This window comes from Coregonus clupeaformis, unplaced genomic scaffold, assembly GCF_020615455.1.
Source record: "Coregonus clupeaformis isolate EN_2021a unplaced genomic scaffold, ASM2061545v1 scaf0005, whole genome shotgun sequence".
NCBI lineage: Eukaryota > Metazoa > Chordata > Actinopteri > Salmoniformes > Salmonidae > Coregonus > Coregonus clupeaformis.
Genome location: NW_025533460.1, coordinates 129126 through 147200, shown reverse-complemented (window position 1 = coordinate 147200; position 18075 = coordinate 129126). Strand labels below are relative to the sequence as shown.

Here is an 18075-nt window from a genome sequence, read left to right as displayed (position 1 = left end):
CAAATTTGTGCACAAAATTTGAGAGAAATCAGCTTTTTGTGTGTATGGAACATTTCTGGGATCTTTTATTTCAGCTCATGAAACATGGGACCAACACTTTACATGTTGCGTTTATATTTTTGTTCAGTGTAGTAAAATAAAGTATACAGTTAATGGCGAATAGGGAATGAAAGCAATAATATACATTGAATCTTTCAGGGGAAAAACACCAACCACTACAGATTTACTTCAAAATAATGTATTTTTACTGTTTGGAACAGTTTAAAATACAGCTTAGTTTGGATGAAAAAACACAATCAAACTGTTTTCCAACATACTCAATACATCTAAGTAGTAATTTAATTTTTCCTTAAATCCACTTTTTGTAAAAAGATAATAATAATCATAAATACAGCTTAATTATGGTCTTAAGCCCTCCCACAGTATGCAAAGAATTTACCATACAAGCTCCATGTGAAATATGTAAAATTGCCTCTTTTCCTGTGACACTGACCAGGCTACAGAAAAAACAAGATGATATTGGCATCTCAACCTGACCTGGTACAGTACATTTAAGGAACGGAGGCCATCTAAAAAGTACTGGGAAAGACCACTACTGCTACTCCTCCTCTATAATATCTCTAGGCCAGGGTTAGCTAGACTACACTCTGGATCTCATGTTCAGCTCCTATGATGACACTCAGGCGATGATCTTCTTGACGTAGTTGCGGACATTTACGTGGAGCTGATGTGAGGTGGCACTGAAGATCTCTGTGGCCAGAGCCCTGGTCTCCTCCGATCCATTCCACAGTGCACGGTACACAAGCAGTGTGTACATCTGTTTCCCCTGGGAGCAAGATACAATGAAACTATCTATTTATTCATATATTATTGCTAAGATACTACTATTTACATGATCTTTTAAGATACTTGAAAAACACTAATTTAACTTTAAACTGACACACAAAAAAAAACATCTGCTATATCATAAATATATACATTATATTTACTATAATAAAACATTAAACTGGCCTAAAACACTTGCTTGACAAATACTGTAATTGATGGTTGAGGACCAAATGCATTTGTTTTTCTAACCTGGCAGCTGAGTAAGCTGCGCACATGTTGATATCCTGGCTGGTGCTGATTCTTGGAAATTATCTGGGCCCAGCGCAGTCGTAGCTCAGCGTTGTTTGACTTATGATGTGAGGGTACTGCTCCTCCAGTTTCTCCATATTACCTTATCAAAGTAAGAGTGAAGGTACATGATTGGTGTGACTAATTTTAAAAGTACTTTACGCACATCCAGACTTACAGGTGCAATGTACAAAACATAAAGTAATGAAATAAAGAATAGATAGATATCCGCACACTGATGAATTGGGGTGAATCACATACTGGTAAATCACATGTATATCCAGTACAATGATAGTGCTAGGGGTATCAGTGCAGAAGTGTTGCTACCATCGTGTCCTACCTCTAGGAAGTGGGGACTTCTCTATGATCTTCTCCAGGAAATAGACAGTCTGGTAAGTCTTCCAAGCCTGGATGTTGGTCTTCTTGATGCTGGCCATATCCAGGCCCTCGACAGCCCACAGCTCTGACAGCTGCTCAGTAGGCTTCATCAGGCTCTGGCCAGCCGACAAGTCAGGGAGATAGGGAGGCCAACCAGGCACATTGAGCCAGCTATCAAACTCCAGACCTAGCAAAGGAACCACAGGGAGAGTGAGAGGTCAGTTTCAGTGGCGGCTCCTGAAAAAATTCTCAGGGGGGGCAATTTTTCTGATGATTTAGGTGACCTACACACATTTTAAAAAAGATATGTCCAGCAACAACATGAAGACAGGGGCAGCATATAAGTCAATACCAGAAGCATTTATTGACTGATCTCAAAAGTGTTGGCTTACCAGGGTTGGTGGAGCCCTCAGTTTCATCTTTGCCTCGCAAAGCTAACTCAAACACTCCGCAAAACTTCACACACTGGATTAGCCGGCTGAGGATGTGGCGGTTCTTGCTAATGTCGTAGTAAATATATTTGTTATAGTGAATATGGAATATGATATGTTGAGTAAAATGTTGTGCTAAGATCTATTTAGGTCAGGAGCTGGTTATAAGTTCTGTTCCTATCCAATAACAATGGACAAAAGGGTCCTATCTTGTCAGCCTTGTCAGTTTCAGTTCTCCAGTAAACTTGTGATTATCAACACTAACCTCATCGTTGTGGCGGCGGACAGCTAGCCTGTATCCCTCATCCAGTTGAGTGGGAATGTTCACTCTCCCCAAAGCAGACAATCTCAAACAGGTATCCATGTGGGTCTTTGACAGCTCATGTTTCTTAATCTTTCCTGAAAGATGGTGCATGTCCGTTACACACCAGTCGCTGTCCAAGCGGTGCTGTCTGCCGTGCCGCCTTCAGGGTGAAAGAGTAAGCAGGGGGTAGCAGAAGACTGCATTAGCTACATCGCAGCCTGCTAGCCAGGTTTTTCGTTCGTACCAATTTTTGGAAAATCCTCGGGTGTAGGACTTCCCCCCTTTAGTAGAAACCTGTTGAATTATTAAATTTGGTCTGGGAGGTCCTAATTGTTTCGTTGCCAATTTATCTTCATTTGTTCGCCGACAAAAAGGAACTTCTTTCAAAGACACAATCGAGTTGCACTGAAGCCTAGCCATTTTGACAGTAATAGTGAATTGATTGACGCTGCTACCCGCTCTTTTCTTAGTTACGTTCATGGTTATGTTACGTATGACGAAAGCGCGTAAGTGCAAGCCCTCAGAAACCCATAGAGATTGTATTGAAAGCTCTGATATTTGAAAAAAAATAGATTTTACATGGGAGTCTATGACAGACTTCTGGGCGATTTTCAACCTGACTGAAATCGCCCCAAAAGGGGGGGGGGGGGGGCCATTTGAAGCACGACTTTAGCCTGATTGGACATTTAGTGGCACTGTGGCAGATCAGACGTCTAGATTACAACACTGATAACTACTGTTGCCGTGATATAATTGATTAGAAAAAAAATCCCTTCCTTTTCCCGTTTGGCAGTGCGTCGCCCATATCGCCCTATTGAACACACCGCCCCTGGTCAGTTTGCTGTTACAAGCTCACTCTCATGCTTAAAGACACGGTCTACAGTCAACTACACTGCCTTTTACCCTCAATCTTGTGCACTCCTTTCTTCTTCAGGTCAGGGAAATACTCCAGGAAGAACTCCAGGGCATCCTCTGCCATAACACTGTGGAACTTGAACCTGTCAATATAGGCCTGTGAGAAGAAACACCCACATGTCAGACTGTTGCCCTCATACCCTCCCATGTACTCTCTGCAAAATAGCCTACTACGTGCAAGAAGCCTTCATTTCTGTCAAGTAGGACAGTCAGGAGAGGGATGGTGCTTATGTAATAACCTTTAAAAAATGTTCTATCAAGCAGACATTCTTAGTGTGTTTACTGATGAGTAGCACAGTAATATATACAGAATGAAAAGTAACAGTAACGTTGAGGAAGGCATTGAAACAACTCTGGTCGCCAGCCAGGTGGGCCAGGTAGGAGACAAAACAGAAGCCCTTCTCATAGGACGTGTCATTGTAGGTGTCATCAGGGTAAACACCGGAGGGAGGGGAGAAAATACAGATGACATTTGTTGCTTTAACTTGAGTAGTCGTGATCGAGTGTATCAGTTCTTTTGGGTCTGCAGCTTAAGGCAAAATCTCAGTCGGTTGAACTACTAATTAAATTGGACATGGCCTTAGCAGTAAAGGGTAAATGTAAGCCAAGTCTGACCTGGTTTGATCTTCACATGCAGTTTGTTGAGTGGGTGGTCCTTTGCTGTGTTGTCTGAGTAAAGCCCTCCCAGTCGCTGCCTCCAGACTAGAGTAGGCCTCTCCTGCAAATAACAACAACCCAATACACTTCAGGGCTTTGAAAGAGATAATACAGCCAGGTGTGCACGTTTACTTTGGAGACAAAAAACAAATAGCTGTGTAGACAACCCCTGTTAACTTTCAAATGGAAAAAGTTGTGGGACTTGAGGATGAGCCCATCATACTATGTGAGGCAAAGTCAGTCTACAGTCTACTGCAAAACACTTTGACAAAGTGATGTACTGTGCTGATATAGAAAAGGCTTTATAAAATAAATGTGATTTATTAAATTGACAGTATCTTACCGTAGTGCTCCCTGCACACCCGGCGCTGGGCGTACATGGTGAAGCCCTCGTTGAGCCAGAAGTCGCCCCAGTTGCCATTGGTTACCAGGTTACCGAACCAGCTGTGACAGATCTCGTGCACAATGACGTCAGCAAGCGAGCGGTCTCCGGCCAGGATGCAGGTGGTGATGAAGGTGAGGCAGGGATTCTCCATACCCCCGAAGGGGAACAACGGCGGCTTGAACAGCACGTCATACCTGACGGGCAGAACCAATGATGTAGCTGTATGTCTATAAGCAGAAGAAGTCATGTCACTGCAAGCTCCAAGTCGGTGGTCACCATCCCTAGTCATCGAAAGAGCTACAGAGTGCATTGACTTTTCAACTAATCAAATTCTTGTTGAGCTGTTGTCAGGTCTGGTGTTTTAGTCCAGTGCTGGAACAAAATCCACACGCTGTAGCTCTTCAGAACCAGGGTTGTTGACTGACCACTGAAGTATTGGACATATTGTTTATTGGGGAATCTCACCTTCCCCAGATGTAGGGTCCAAATAGTTTCTCCCCAACGACCAGGAACTCCTCGATGACTCTGTCATACTCCTGCTTGGCTGCCTGCAGCAGGCATGGCTCTGTCCACACTCGGGTCCTAAAAAATACAGAATTACAATGACTACCAGGTATTGAAACGCCATAGGCAAACACTATCGTGCATATTCTTCAGCAGCATTATATAGCCTCTAAGTGGAAAGTGCAGTTTTTACTCAAGTTCAAAGTCCATTGAAGTTGAACTTTCATCCTGCTATTTGATTCTCATCTCTCTATTCAGTCTGAAACTGAGATTGCATGTTGTGGTTCAATGATCAACACACCCAGGTTATGGTATCGATAAATGCTTTTGACAGGAGAGGAATATTGACTGTCCTGTACGTAACCTCAGGTCTATAATACATGCCATTTAGCAGATGTTTTTATCCAAAGCGACTTACAGTCACACTTGCATACATTTATACGTATGGGTGGTCCCAGGAATCGAATCCACTATCCTGGCGTAACACGCACCAGGCTCTACCAACTGAGCTACAGAGGACCACATTTACATTTACATTTACGTCATTTAGCAGAAGCTCTTATCCAGAGCGACTTACAAAAAGGTGCATTCACCTTATAGCCAGTGGGATAACCACTTTACAATTTTTTTTTTTTTTTGGGGGATGGGTTGGGGTAAGGGGGGGTGTAGAATGATTACTTTATCCTATCCCAGGTATTCCTTAAAGAGGTGGGGTTTCAAATGTCTCCGGAAGGTGGTGAGTGACTCCGCTGTCCTGGCGTCGTGAGGGAGCTTGTTCCACCATTGGGGTGCCAGAGCACCCCAATGAGTGTAATTTGCTCAATATTAGGAGTTGAGAAATAAAGTTAACATCATTAGAAATAATATATTCTCCTCTTTTCTACTGTAGGTATGTAATTCACAATTAGTTTATTCTGTTGTTGCTAGCGATATTCATAAAAACATTTTAAAATATTATATTTATTTTATTTATTTAAACAAAACAAAATTTGCGGACTGCCTGCAGTACCCCCAGTTGAATACCAGGGATTGTAGGTTCTAATCACTGAGCTATAAGGAGGTTCTAATAGAGTACAACAGTATGAGTCAAAATACCCATAAAACCTAGCGGTCAAACAAGGAAATGGTTCCAGTTTTTTCCACCATTCATTTTTCCCATAGGGGATTTTAGAAACAATGAAAATAAGGGCTTTGTTTCACATAGGCTTACCCTGGCATGATGTTTTGATAACCATGTAAATCTCTCTAGGACAAGGTGACTTTTATCAATATATTCACCTGTATTTAACCCCAAAAAATTTAACGCTAATTTGCTGCTATCATAAAGAACTATACTGAACAAAAATATAAATGCAACATGTAAAGTGTTGGTCCCATGTTTCATGAGCTGAAATAAAAGACACTAGACATTTTTCAGATGCACAAAAAGCTTATTTCTCTCAAATGTTGTGCACAAATTTGCTTACATCCGTGTTAGTGAGCATTTCTCCTCTGTTAAGATAATCCATCCACCTGACAGATATCAAGAAGCTGATTAAGAAGATGATTAAACAGCATGATCATTACACTGGTGCTGAGGACAATAAAAGGCCAGTTTTGTCACAACACAATGCCACAGCTGTCTCAAGTTTTGCGGAAGCGTGCAATTGGCATGTTGACTGCAGGAATGTCCACCAGAGCTGTTGCCAGAGAATTGAATGTTCATTTCTCTACCATAAGCCGCCTCCAACGTCATTTTAGAGAATTTGGCAGTACGTCCAACCGGCCTCACAACCGCAGACCATGTGTAATTTAGCCAGGACCTCCACATCCGGCTTCTTCTGAGACCAGCCACCCAGACAGCTGATGAAACTGTGGGTTTGCACAACTGAAGAATTTCTGCACAAACTGTCAGAAACCATCTCAGGGAAGCTCACCTGCGTGCTGGTCATCCTCATCAGGGTCTTGACCTGACTGCAGTTTGGCATCGTAACAGACTTTAGTTGGCAAATGCTCACCTTCGATGGCCATTAGCACGCTGGAGAAGTGTGCTCTTCACATATGAATCCCGGTTTCAACTGTACCGGGCAGATGGCAGACAGCATAGCATGTATGCCGTTGTGTGGGTGAGCGCTTTTCTGACATCAACGTTGTGAACAGAGTGCCCCATGGTGGCGGTGGGGTTATGGTATGGGCAGGCATAAGCTTCGAACAGCGAACACAATAGCATTTTATCGATGGCAATTTGAATGCACAGAGATACCGTGACGAGATCATGAGGCCCATTGACGTGCCATTCATCCACCGCCATCACCTCATGTTTCAGCATGATAATGCATGGCCCCATGTTGCAAAGATCTGTACACAATTCCTGGAAGCTGAACATTTCCTAGTTCTTCCAAGGCCTGCATACTCACTAGACATGTCACCCATTGAGCATGTTTGGGATGCTCTGAATCGACGGGTACGACCACGTGTTCCAGTTCCTGCCAATATCCAACAACTTCACACAGCCATTGAAGAGGAGTTGGACAACATTCCACAGGCCACAATCAACAGCCGGATCAACTCTATGCGAAGGAGATGTGTCGCGCTGCATGAGGCAAATGGTGGTCACACCAGATACTGACTGGTTTTCTGATCCACGGCCCTACTTTCTTTTTTTAAAGGTATATGTGACCAACAGATGCATATCTGTATTCCCAGTCATGTGAAATCCATAGATTAGGGCCGAATGAATTTATTTAAATTGACTGATTTCCTTATATGAACTGTAACTCAGTAAAATCTTTGAAATTGTTGCATGCTGCATTTATATTTTTGTTCAGTGTATAAATGCCATTATGATCTGGACGAGACTGACGAATCGAGGCAAATGTAAGAATCTCTGGATTAACTATCTAATGTGTACATAAATTTAGTAACGAAGAAATTGGCTACATTTCTTTAAATTGACAATTCTGTGAACTGTCTTGTGCAAGTTTTAAATTGACACAATACCTGTTAGCAAAGGTGTCAGCTAGAGATGACGTGCAGGAGCTTGCAGGGATTTGTAATCTTGCATGATGTCTACTTTGACGCTAATTAGCATTTTCGAATCAGAGTAAATTGAGATTAATATATTGACATGTCACCTTGTCACATGGTTATCAAAACGTCACGCCAGGGTAAGCCGACACAAAACACTGCCCTTATTTTAAGTGTTTCTAAAATTCCCTATGGGGGAAATGAATGGTAGAAAAACGATTGGAACCATTTCCGTTTGATCACTAGGTTTTATGGGTATTGTGATTCCTCCACCGTGGGACTCTATAGAAATAATTTCTGAGGAACCAATCATCTCTAAATAACAGGTCTACTTCCGTGGTTGATAGGTAGATTGGTTCTAGTTAGGACGGGTGAATGACGTTCTCTTACCCCTGGTCCATCGGAGGCAACATACTTGACCACTAATCGAAACTCCTCAATTATACATGGTGATGGGACATTTACAACCAGGGTGGTGCCATAAGTGGTGAAGTAGCGCGTGAGAAATTCTACTTTAACCAAATCCGAATCATCTTCACTTCGGCAGTAGGACACCTCTTGCATTGAGAGAGAGGGGTGAATGTCCAACAGTAACTCGCTTTGAGAATCTTGGATGCATTTCAGCTGAAGCGTTTCAGTTCCTCTCAAAGTTCTCTTCTCGAAGTCTACGCTTAGATCCAAGTGGAAGTGTTTTATCTTGAATTGACCAAAGCTCCTCTGCTAGATTGGTGTGCAGCATGAGAGATCTTTCCATATTGAATGAATGGGTAAATGTGATTTTTCCTCAAACTATTAGCTGTCGCCGCGTCTGTAACTTCGGTTGTATTGAGAAAAATAAACGTGCCTCTAAAAACGATTGTCAAGTATGGCTTTACTGCGCAAGAGTGCCACAACGAGAGGTTCGATTGAGGTCCAATCATGGGTAGGCTACAAATAACATGGGTACATTTCAGAAGAGATTGGGTCGATACAAACTTTTGTTTAATTATTGAAACAAATACTTTACTTTATTAAATTTAGTTTTACAGGGACATTAATCAACATTACTGTAAAAGTGCCCGTTTTAGCCAGTCAGCTAAATGACTAATAGCTTATGTAAACAAAAAAAGGACAAACTGATTACAACTATTAATATGAATATCATTCATAGGATACGTGAAACAAATGAGATTTTATTTAGAATAACATAGGATCACTGTTCAATGTGACATGTGACATCCATAGCAAAATATTCGAACTTTTAAGTACCATTTATCTATGTACAAAAAGTGCATTCATATGCATTATAAAATAATGGTTTATCAATGGCGTAATATATGTCCACAACCAGGTGGTGAAAGGTGAGAAATAAAGGCATCAGTTGAACTCGGTTGCCAGTCAAGTGTTTTGCTTCAAATATCTGTCAGGTAAATAGTACATTGATAAAGATAGTGCATCTTCAACGCTGAATGTACGACTGATGACAAAATAATACTGGTACTTATTCTGATTCAATTAAACAAAATATTTGACAGGTCCACATTCCTGTTGGAATTGAATTCCCAACTCTGAAGAAAGTTTAATTTACAACAGAATGACACTGACAGGATTAACAGTATAAATCTTTATTTAATTATTTATTAACTTTATTAACTACAGAGAAAGATTTTTTTTAGAAAAACAATACATATTTTAGAAAGATTTTTCATAGTACTAAACGCAACAGATCCGTACAAAAAACAGCTAACAAACTAACCATGAAATAATGTTCAAAACAGTAGCTTTTTCACAGTAAAAAGGTAGGCACCATGGTAACATTGTGGTCTGTTAATTCATGCCTTCAGTTGATCATTTGTTGTTGCCCGGGTAACATTTTGAGGTCAATGGTATAAAGCCTCAGGTCCGCTTTGATATTATGCCCAGTCTCTCGCTCATCTCATATCAGCACCAGGTTCATTGGTGTAATAAATTAATGAATAAATAGGGCTTTGTGGGCCGGAGGTCAGAGTGTTCCAGAGAGGGTGTGGCACTTGGGGCCCTCTCCCTAGTCCTACACCTGACTGACGAGCTCCGAGTCGTCTCCCACAAACCACTGCACCGGGGTCCCATCCGCTGCCCTCTGGAGGACCCGTCTCTGGGGAGCCTGCAGACGGGATAACAAAAACAGGGAACATTTCAATGTCTGGTTTATCAAGTCAGTACTAACAGAGTTATACTTTTAAATATCACTAGCAATAACATTATTGGAAGGTCACAGTATGGAGAGAAGGCAACAAAGTAGATCAGTGCCTACAAGCACAATGCTGTTTCTGCTTGTAGTTCCCTGCAACCCTTCAGGGCAAGGAGTGACAGCAGAGACCAAGCCCTCAGCTGCTGTATTACTCACTTCTCACAACACCAGGAAGTTGGAGACACAAATGTGATGTTAAAGGAAATAAGGTACATAGCACTGTGTGGTATAACTTCACCATTTAGAGCTCCATAATGAGAAGGTCATAAACATTCAAACCAAATCAAAACATGATGAGTTCAGCCATGATGTCTCAAAATGCTTGGCTTTCAGCAGCTGATCCACAACAAGGGTGTGGTGTTTTTCCCTACAGTGAGTCACTCAGCGTGACGTTGCGTGATTCAGTGGTGATGTTGACTATGGGAGGGCCACACGCATGTTCTCTCCCACACTGCAGCTGTCTGAACGTCTCTCAAACCTGATTTACTTTCTGTGAACAGAATTTCCCCTCAAATGAAGAAAGGTCACCACTACTGAGTAATACGCGACCCAAGTAGATCCACTACTGTACTACAGCTGCCCATGCTTTTCCAACCCCATGCAATATAAATCATCGCTGAAGAGTAAAGACAGTAAAACGATACAGGAATGTGGCACCTGGGTTTTACACTTACATATGACCTTTCCCATGCCTTGCCCTCTGGAGAGAACTCGGGATACCAACTGCCTCTCATATTATAACCATTTCAATGTCTCAAGATCACATTGACTCACCACCTGCCTCCATAGATTTTCTTAAACTGTATCTGAACTCAAAAGATTACAAATCATTGTAGTTAATTTAAGTGGCAGTTCTTTATCAGGCATGAGGTTAATTTTAGATTGATAAAGTATGTAACTAAATAGGCTGCGTCCTGAGAGAATACTCAGGGTCATGCGCAGCGTTTTATGACGCATAGTGTGCGAGCTATCTGTGAGGCTGACAAAACAGCAATAAGGACGCCATGGGGTGGGGCTGGAAAACAGTGTGTGCATCACAAATGGCCCTCTATAGTGCACTGCATTTTACAAAGGCCAATAGGGCTCTAGCCAAAAGTAGTGCACTATGTAGGGAATAAGGTGCCATTTGGGACGTACCAAGTGGATCATAGTTTCTCTCTCTCTCAATGCAATTCAGTGAGCGTGAATTGGACAATGGGACCAGAAATACGATATTGTGTGAACGGTGGCTCCTGAACAATTCAAAACAACCATTGGATGTCATAAAACGTGCTGAGACGAGTATCATTGAACAGTTCCATTTTGTCCAATGACTCCTTTCCTCATAGTGTGCTTACTAGTTCATGGAGGTAATACTTGTGTGTCAGGTGTGATTGCCAAACAAAGTTAATTAGAACACAAAGTTCGCTTGTAAAGACTATTAAGATACGGCACAAACATTTTAAAGAGTTCTGTTGATTCCATGGTCCTCTGTAGCTCAGCTGGTAGAGCACGGCGCTTGTAACGCTAAGGTAGTGGGTTCGATCCCCGGGACCACCCGTACACAAAAAATGTATGCACGCATGACTGTAAGTCGCTTTGGATAAAAGCGTCTGCTAAATGGCATATTATTATTATATTATTATAACTTGCAGACAGGACACAGCACCTCAGAAGGATCCATCTTAACTAATTAGAAATTCCCTTCTCCTGTTAAAAGCCTGCCGACACCGACTGAACAGTTTTATATTCCAGTGATATTCAGTAATAAGGTGGTGCTGACAGTAATTCCGCAAAGGCAGTAACTTAAGATTGGGCAACTACATTGTAATCATGTAGTGAGTGAAGTGCTGTCGTGGCTGTTTACCTGTTCAGGGTATTTGTGGTGGTGGGAAAGAGGTGATTCACAGCCAGGTACGTTCCTCACCCTGTCCGCAACCTGTCTGTCCAGGGAGCGAGGTCTGAACTGGTTGCGCTGGTGCCATGACTTGAGCTCCTCGTTTACCACCTGCCGGGGGAAGCCTCTGGAGGGGTGGTGGGGGAAGCCTCTGGAGGGGTGGTGGGGGTACTCTCTGAGCGAGGGGGCGCGGGACAGTCTGATGTGGGGGGGCAGGGGCGTGAGAGCCCGCTGGGGGTGCACAGGGGCCTCCTCATACCAGTGCTCATATCGACTGGAGTGACAGGGGGGCAGAGGGCCGTGATACAGCCTGGCCATGTCCATCTCTGAGGGGTAGATCCCGTGGTCATAGTAACCCCTGTGGAAGCTGGGGGTGGACTGGTGCTGGTGGTTTTGGTAGAAGCCGGGGCCTGGGGGGTAGGCCATTGGTCCATGATTGTTGTTGGGGCTGGAATGTTGGTACCTATAGGTGGGCTGACACTGCCTTGGCAGGTCACAGGGCATCTCATGACACGGGGAGCTAGTGTAGGATAGGGCAGAGTGTTCAGAGTTACTGTCCTCAGTCTCAGAGTTGGAGTTGTAAATGGGGTTTCTGTATCCTCCCCTCTGGACGGGGGACTCGCCTGGAGAAGTTACAACGTAATCCGTCAGTAGCCTCCTGGGAACACGGGTACGACCCCGGTCCTTATCCAGGTTCAACGGAGGCTCACTGTTGGGAAGCCTGTAAAATATCACATAGAAGCATTACAAACTAGGCCAAAACTGTACAAAATGAAACAATCATTTGAAAGATCAAGTGAGACAGTTTCAAAATGTAAGCAGTGTGGGGACAGTGTGGATGAAATATACAAATGGTTGAATGCACTGACTAAGTTGCTCTATACAGTGAGGGAAAAAAAGTATTTGATCCCCTGCTGATTTTGTACGTTTGCCCACTGACAAAGACATGATCAGTCTATAATTTTAATGGTAGGTTTATTTGAACAGTGAGAGACAGAATAACAACAAAATCCAGAAAAACACGTCAACATTTTTATTAAAATGCAAATCAATTTATGAGAGAAATAAGTATTTGACCCCTCTGCAAAACATGACTTAGTACTTGGTGGCAAAACCCTTGTTGGCAATCACAGAGGTCAGACGTTTCTTGTAGTTGGCCACCAGGTTTGCACACATCTCAGGAGGGATTTTGTTCCACTCCTCTTTGCAGATCTTCTCCAAGTCATTAAGGATTTGAGGCTGACGTTTGGCAACTTAAACCTTCAGCTCCCTCCACAGATTTTCTATGGGATTAAGGTCTGGAGACTGGCTAGGCCACTCCAGGACCTTAATGCGCTTCTTCTTGAGCCACTCCTTTGTTGCCTTGGCCATGTGTTTTGGGTCATTGTCATGCTGGAATACCCATCCATGACCCATTTTCAATGCCCTGGCTGAGGGAAGGAGGTTCTCACCCAAGATTTGACGGTACATGGCCCCGTCCATCGTCCCTTTGATGCGGTGAAGTTGTCCTGACCCCTTAGCAGAAAAACACCCCCAAAGCATAATGTTTCCACCTCCATGTTTGACGGTGGGGATGGTGTTCTTGGGGTCATAGGCAGCATTCCTCCTCCTCCAAACACGGCGAGTTGAGTTGATGCCAAAGAGCTCGATTTTGGTCTCATCTGACCACAACACTTTCACCCAGTTCTCCTCTGAATCATTCAGATGTTCATTGGCAAACTTCAGACGGGCCTGTATATGTGCTTTCTTGAGCAGGGGGACCTTGCGGGCGCTGCAGGATTTCAGTCCTTCACGGCGTAGTGTGTTACCAATTGTTTTCTTGGTGACTATGGTCCCAGCTGCCTTGAGATCATTGACAAGATCCTCCCGTGTAGTTCTGGGCTGATTCCTCACCGTTCTCATGATCATTGCAACTCCACGAGATGAGATCTTGCATGGAGCCCCAGGCTGAGGGAGATTGTGTTTCTTCCATTTGCGAATAATCGCACCAACTGTTGTCACCTTCTCACCAAGCTGCTTGGCGATGGTCTTGTAGCCCATTCCAGCCTTGTGTAAGTCTACAATCTTGTCCCTGACATCCTTGGAGAGCTCTTTGGTCTTGGCCATGGTGGAGAGTTTGGAATCTGATTGATTGATTGCTTCTGTGGACAGGTGTCTTTTATACAGGTAACAAACTGCGATTAGGAGCACTCCCTTTAAGAGTGTGCTCCTAATCTCAGCTCGTTACCTGTATAAAATACACCTGGGAGCCAGAAATCTTTCTGATTGAGAGGGGGTCAAATACTTATTTCCCTCATTAAAATGCAAATCAATTTATAACATTTTTGACGTGTTTTTCTGGATTTTTTGTTGTTATTCTGTCTCTCACTGTTCAAATAAACCTACCATTAAAATTATAGACTGATCATTTCTTTGTCAGTGGGCAAACGTACAAAATCAGCAGGGGATCAAATACTTTTTTCCCTCACTGTAAGAGCATCTGCTAAAAGACCAAAATCTAAATCTAAAACATTTAAATGTGCTGACCTGAGAGAGAGCTGGCGGCGAAGGTGCATCTCCGGGGTGGAGGGGGCGCTGTTTGACTGGGTGTGGCACAGTCTGAGATGGGAGGAGAACTGCAGGGGCAGAGCAGTGTCTTCATAACAGGCTTCCACTGGAGGCAACACAGGGGTCACGGCTGGACTACTGCTGAAAGGTAACATGGACAGGAAGGAGAGATAAGAGGGTTAATGACTAAACCCTGAAGATGTTTTCATTCAGATGAAAAACAAGCCATGAGGGGGCCAAATGAGTGCATGTGCTTTCCATGCTTAAACCTGTTCCATGTGCCCTTGTCTCAGTCTATTTGCGCTGCCACTCAAAGACAAGTTGTGACTTGAATCAAAATGTTCCCAAGTAATATCCTCCCCGAAATACCAAAGTACGCCTTAATGCCAACTTTAGCAAAACCACTTCAAAAGGAACACTTTTTTCAAATATCAAATGGAGTTTAAGTTGCAGATAAATGCTGCCAAAGCATATTTTGTATACACTGAGTATACAAAACATTAAGAACACCTGCTCTTTCCATGACAGACTGACCAGGTGAATCCAGTTGAAAGCTATGATCGATCCCTTATTGATGTCACTTGTTAAATCCACTTCAACCAGTGTAGAAGAAGGGGAGGAGACAGGTTAAAGAGGAATTGTTAAGCCTTGAGACAATTGAGACATGGATTGTGTATGTGTGCCATTCAGAGGGTGAATGGGCAAGACAAAAGATTTAAGTGCCTTTGAATGGGGTACAGTAGTAGCTGCCAGGCGCACCGGTTTGTCAAGAACTGCAACGCTGCTGTGTTTTTCACGTGCAACAGTTTCCCATGTGTACGAAGAATGGTCCAACATCCAAATGACATCCTGCCAACTTGACAACTGTGGGAAGCATTGAAGTCAACATGGGCCAGCATCCCTGTGGAACGCTTTCGACACGAGTCCATGCCCCAACGAATTGGGTGGGGGGGTTGGTGCAACTCAATATTAGGAAGGTGTTTCTAATGTTTGGTAAACTGTGTATTTGGGTTCAACTATGAAGCTTATTTTAGAGCACTACAAATGCATGAATTCAAAAAGTCAAGGCAATCTTATATTAGGCTACATAATGGCTTGCGTATAAGAGAGGTTTCACCAACCCGTGAGGCTTCCATTATAGCTATTCTTGGGATTTCCTGTACAATAAATTCAAGGGTAGCGTTCATATAAAATTACAGGAGGCACACTGGGTTCTCCCTTGGCCTTTACCTTGACTTGCTGCTACATGAGTGTGACTTCTTCTTGGTCTTCTGGTAAGGCTGGTCCAGACTGGACTCGGTCCAAGGTGAGTGCTCAATGGGAGGGGGCTCCAATTCCAGGCTGGTGTTGAAGCTGGACTGTAGCTCCTCCAGGGTTGGAGTAGTAGGGGGTGGCTGGGGAGGGTCTACTGGTCCTCCTGGGTGAGGGGGCTCCACGGATGGTTCAGATGACTGACTGATCACCTCTTCTGGAGAAGAATAGAAATAATGACGTTAAGAGAGTACTCTGGTGCTATTGTCAGAGCATGTTTATCTATATAATTTTACAAGAGTCATTTTTGCACATAGTAACGCTCTAACCTTCATCGAGCAGTGCCGAATCCGACAGAGCGCTATCATCAGAAGTGCCCTGATCTGGAAACAAAAGCAAAGCAAACAACTGTATTAATCCATGGGAATGGCACTGGAATTACATTTCTCTCAGATCAGAGATGTCAATGTTGTTTTATTAGTTGGACAGTAGGGCGTCGCTCACCTCTCCGTGTGCTGATGCAGCCTGGCCGTGGTGAAGACCGCCCGTGCTGTAGGCGCAGCTGAAATGCTGTTTCCTGCAGTTGTTTGACTTTCTTCTCCTCACGCTTGCACTGCTGTAACCGGCTTCTCTTCACCGCCTTGCTGAGGTGTTCCTCATGGCACAGTCTTTGGGCCGCTTTGTATATCTGCAGCTGAAGGGATAGCTCAGCTTCCACAGAGTTTAGCTCTGAGTCCTACAGGAAGTGACAAAAGGACGTTGGGCAGAAAGTAGTGGCTGAACATCAAATCTCTCTTCCTGGCTCTTACGATGACAGAAGCCTGACTAATGATGGCTGGTGCCAAGGAAGGTAGGGCGATGGATTGAATTAAGAAACAAAACATTTCCCTAAGGGGAACCACGGGAGTGGCCTTCAGTATTAAGTACACCTGTGTGTGGGACTTTTACAACCACTGTTAAAGGAAGAGTCAGTGTAAATGACAATAGTGTCCATGTCCAACCCTTGTCAGACTCTTTACCTCTGTTCCCTGTGGGATGCTCTGCTCGTCTAGTTTGAAGGCTGCTCCGATGCGTTGGCGAATTTGAGGCGGCTGCTCCCCAGGCAGCAAAGGGTAGTCTGCAGACAGCCGACCAGTTAGCTCCTATATGACATGGAAAGAAGACACCAGATTTAAGTTGGTTAAAATGTGTTGAATCAGATTTTAATGAAACACAAATCACGTACTGTATGTTAATATATAGTGAACTCCAAAAATATTGTGACAGTGACATGTTTTGCTGTTTTGGCTCTGGACTCTTCGGCATTGTATCATTTCAAATCCAATGGAGGTTAAAGTGCAGACTGTCAGCTTTAATTTGAGGGTATTGTTATCCATATCGGGTAAACTGTTTAGAAACTACAGCACTTTTTGTACCTATTCCCCCCCTTTTAGTGGACCAGAAGTATTGGGACAAATTCACTTATATGTTTATTAAAGTAGTCAAAAGTTTAGTATTTGGTCCCATATTCCTAGCACGCAATAATTACATCAAGCTTGTGACTCTACAAACTTGTTGGATGCATTTGCTGTTTGTTTTGGTTGTGTTTCAGATCATTTTGTGCCGAATAGAAATGAATGGTAAATAATGTGTCATTTTGCCATCACTTTTATTGTAAATAAGAATATGTTTCTAAACACTTCTACATTCATGTGGATAATACCATGATTACGGATAGTCCTGAATGAATCGTGAATAATGATGAGTGAGAAAGTTAGACGCACAAATATCATACCCCCAAAAATGTCTTGGGGGTATGATATTTGTGCCTCCAACTTTCTCACTCATCATTATTATTTCACGATTCATTCAGGACTATCCATAGTCATGGTAGCATCCACATTAATGTAGAAGTGTTTAGAAACATATTCTATTCTTATTTACAATAAAAGTGACTCCAAAATGACAATACATTATTTACCATTCATTTCTATTGGGCAGAAAGTTATCTGAAACACAACCAAAATCAAACAAGCTTGATGTAATCATTGCTGTAATTTCTAAACGGGTCACCAGATATGGATGAAAATACCCTCAAATTAAAGCCGACAGTCTGCAATTTAACCGCATAGTCCCTGTACCATTTCAAATCCAAAGTGCTGGAGTACAGAGCCAAAACAACAACAAAAATGGTCACTATCCCAATACTTTTGGAGCCCATTTAGTTGGAGGTAAGAACATTATGAGGGGACCACTGCTACTTCAGAGGTAATATGTCCCCATTCCCTTCAAATCAACCAGGTTTGTGAACCCTCATTGAGTTCATTTTGAAATATTGTACAAACATTTCTGCTTCCCAACTGACACTTGAGATCATTCTCAAGTGTCAGTTAGGCAATGCTGCCTTTCCATAGAATCCTACTCTTTCACAACACATTCTCAGGGCCTCACCTGTCCAGTGAATGCAACCAAACTGGCCTGCCCTCTAGCTAAATCTACACTCAACCTGAGCGTGAG

General features: G+C 43.0%; 2 protein-coding genes across 5 annotated transcripts in view; both read right to left on the bottom strand.

The window, feature by feature from the left end:
- Nucleotides 1–61: 61 nt before the first annotated feature.
- On the bottom strand, nt 62–8450 carry LOC121578801 (aminopeptidase B-like). The gene is given in 11 exon segments (XM_045212317.1): nt 62–826; nt 1078–1178; nt 1181–1219; nt 1457–1681; nt 3133–3241; nt 3474–3589; nt 3763–3806; nt 3808–3862; nt 4145–4380; nt 4652–4768; nt 8087–8450. Coding segments are annotated over 11 exon segments (1212 nt in total). The 5' UTR covers nt 8110–8450; the 3' UTR covers nt 62–679.
- A 277-nt stretch (nt 8451–8727) lies between these two features.
- LOC121577808 (innate immunity activator protein-like) overlaps nt 8728–18075 on the bottom strand; it is a 75984-nt gene continuing 66636 nt past the window's right edge. For 3 of the 4 annotated variants that reach the window (XM_045212277.1, XM_045212278.1, XM_041891713.2), the window contains exons 4-10: nt 16599–16721; nt 16084–16315; nt 15909–15962; nt 15559–15796; nt 14308–14469; nt 11752–12502; nt 8728–9818 (exon numbers count right to left, since the gene is read on the bottom strand). In XM_045212277.1, coding sequence (XP_045068212.1) covers nt 9726–9818; nt 11752–12502; nt 14308–14469; nt 15559–15796; nt 15909–15962; nt 16084–16315; nt 16599–16721 — 1653 coding nt within the window. In that variant the 3' untranslated portion in view covers nt 8728–9725. The remainder of the gene's footprint in view (nt 9819–11751; nt 12503–14307; nt 14470–15558; nt 15797–15908; nt 15963–16083; nt 16316–16598; nt 16722–18075) is intronic. The other variant, XM_045212279.1, reaches the window with a different exon arrangement.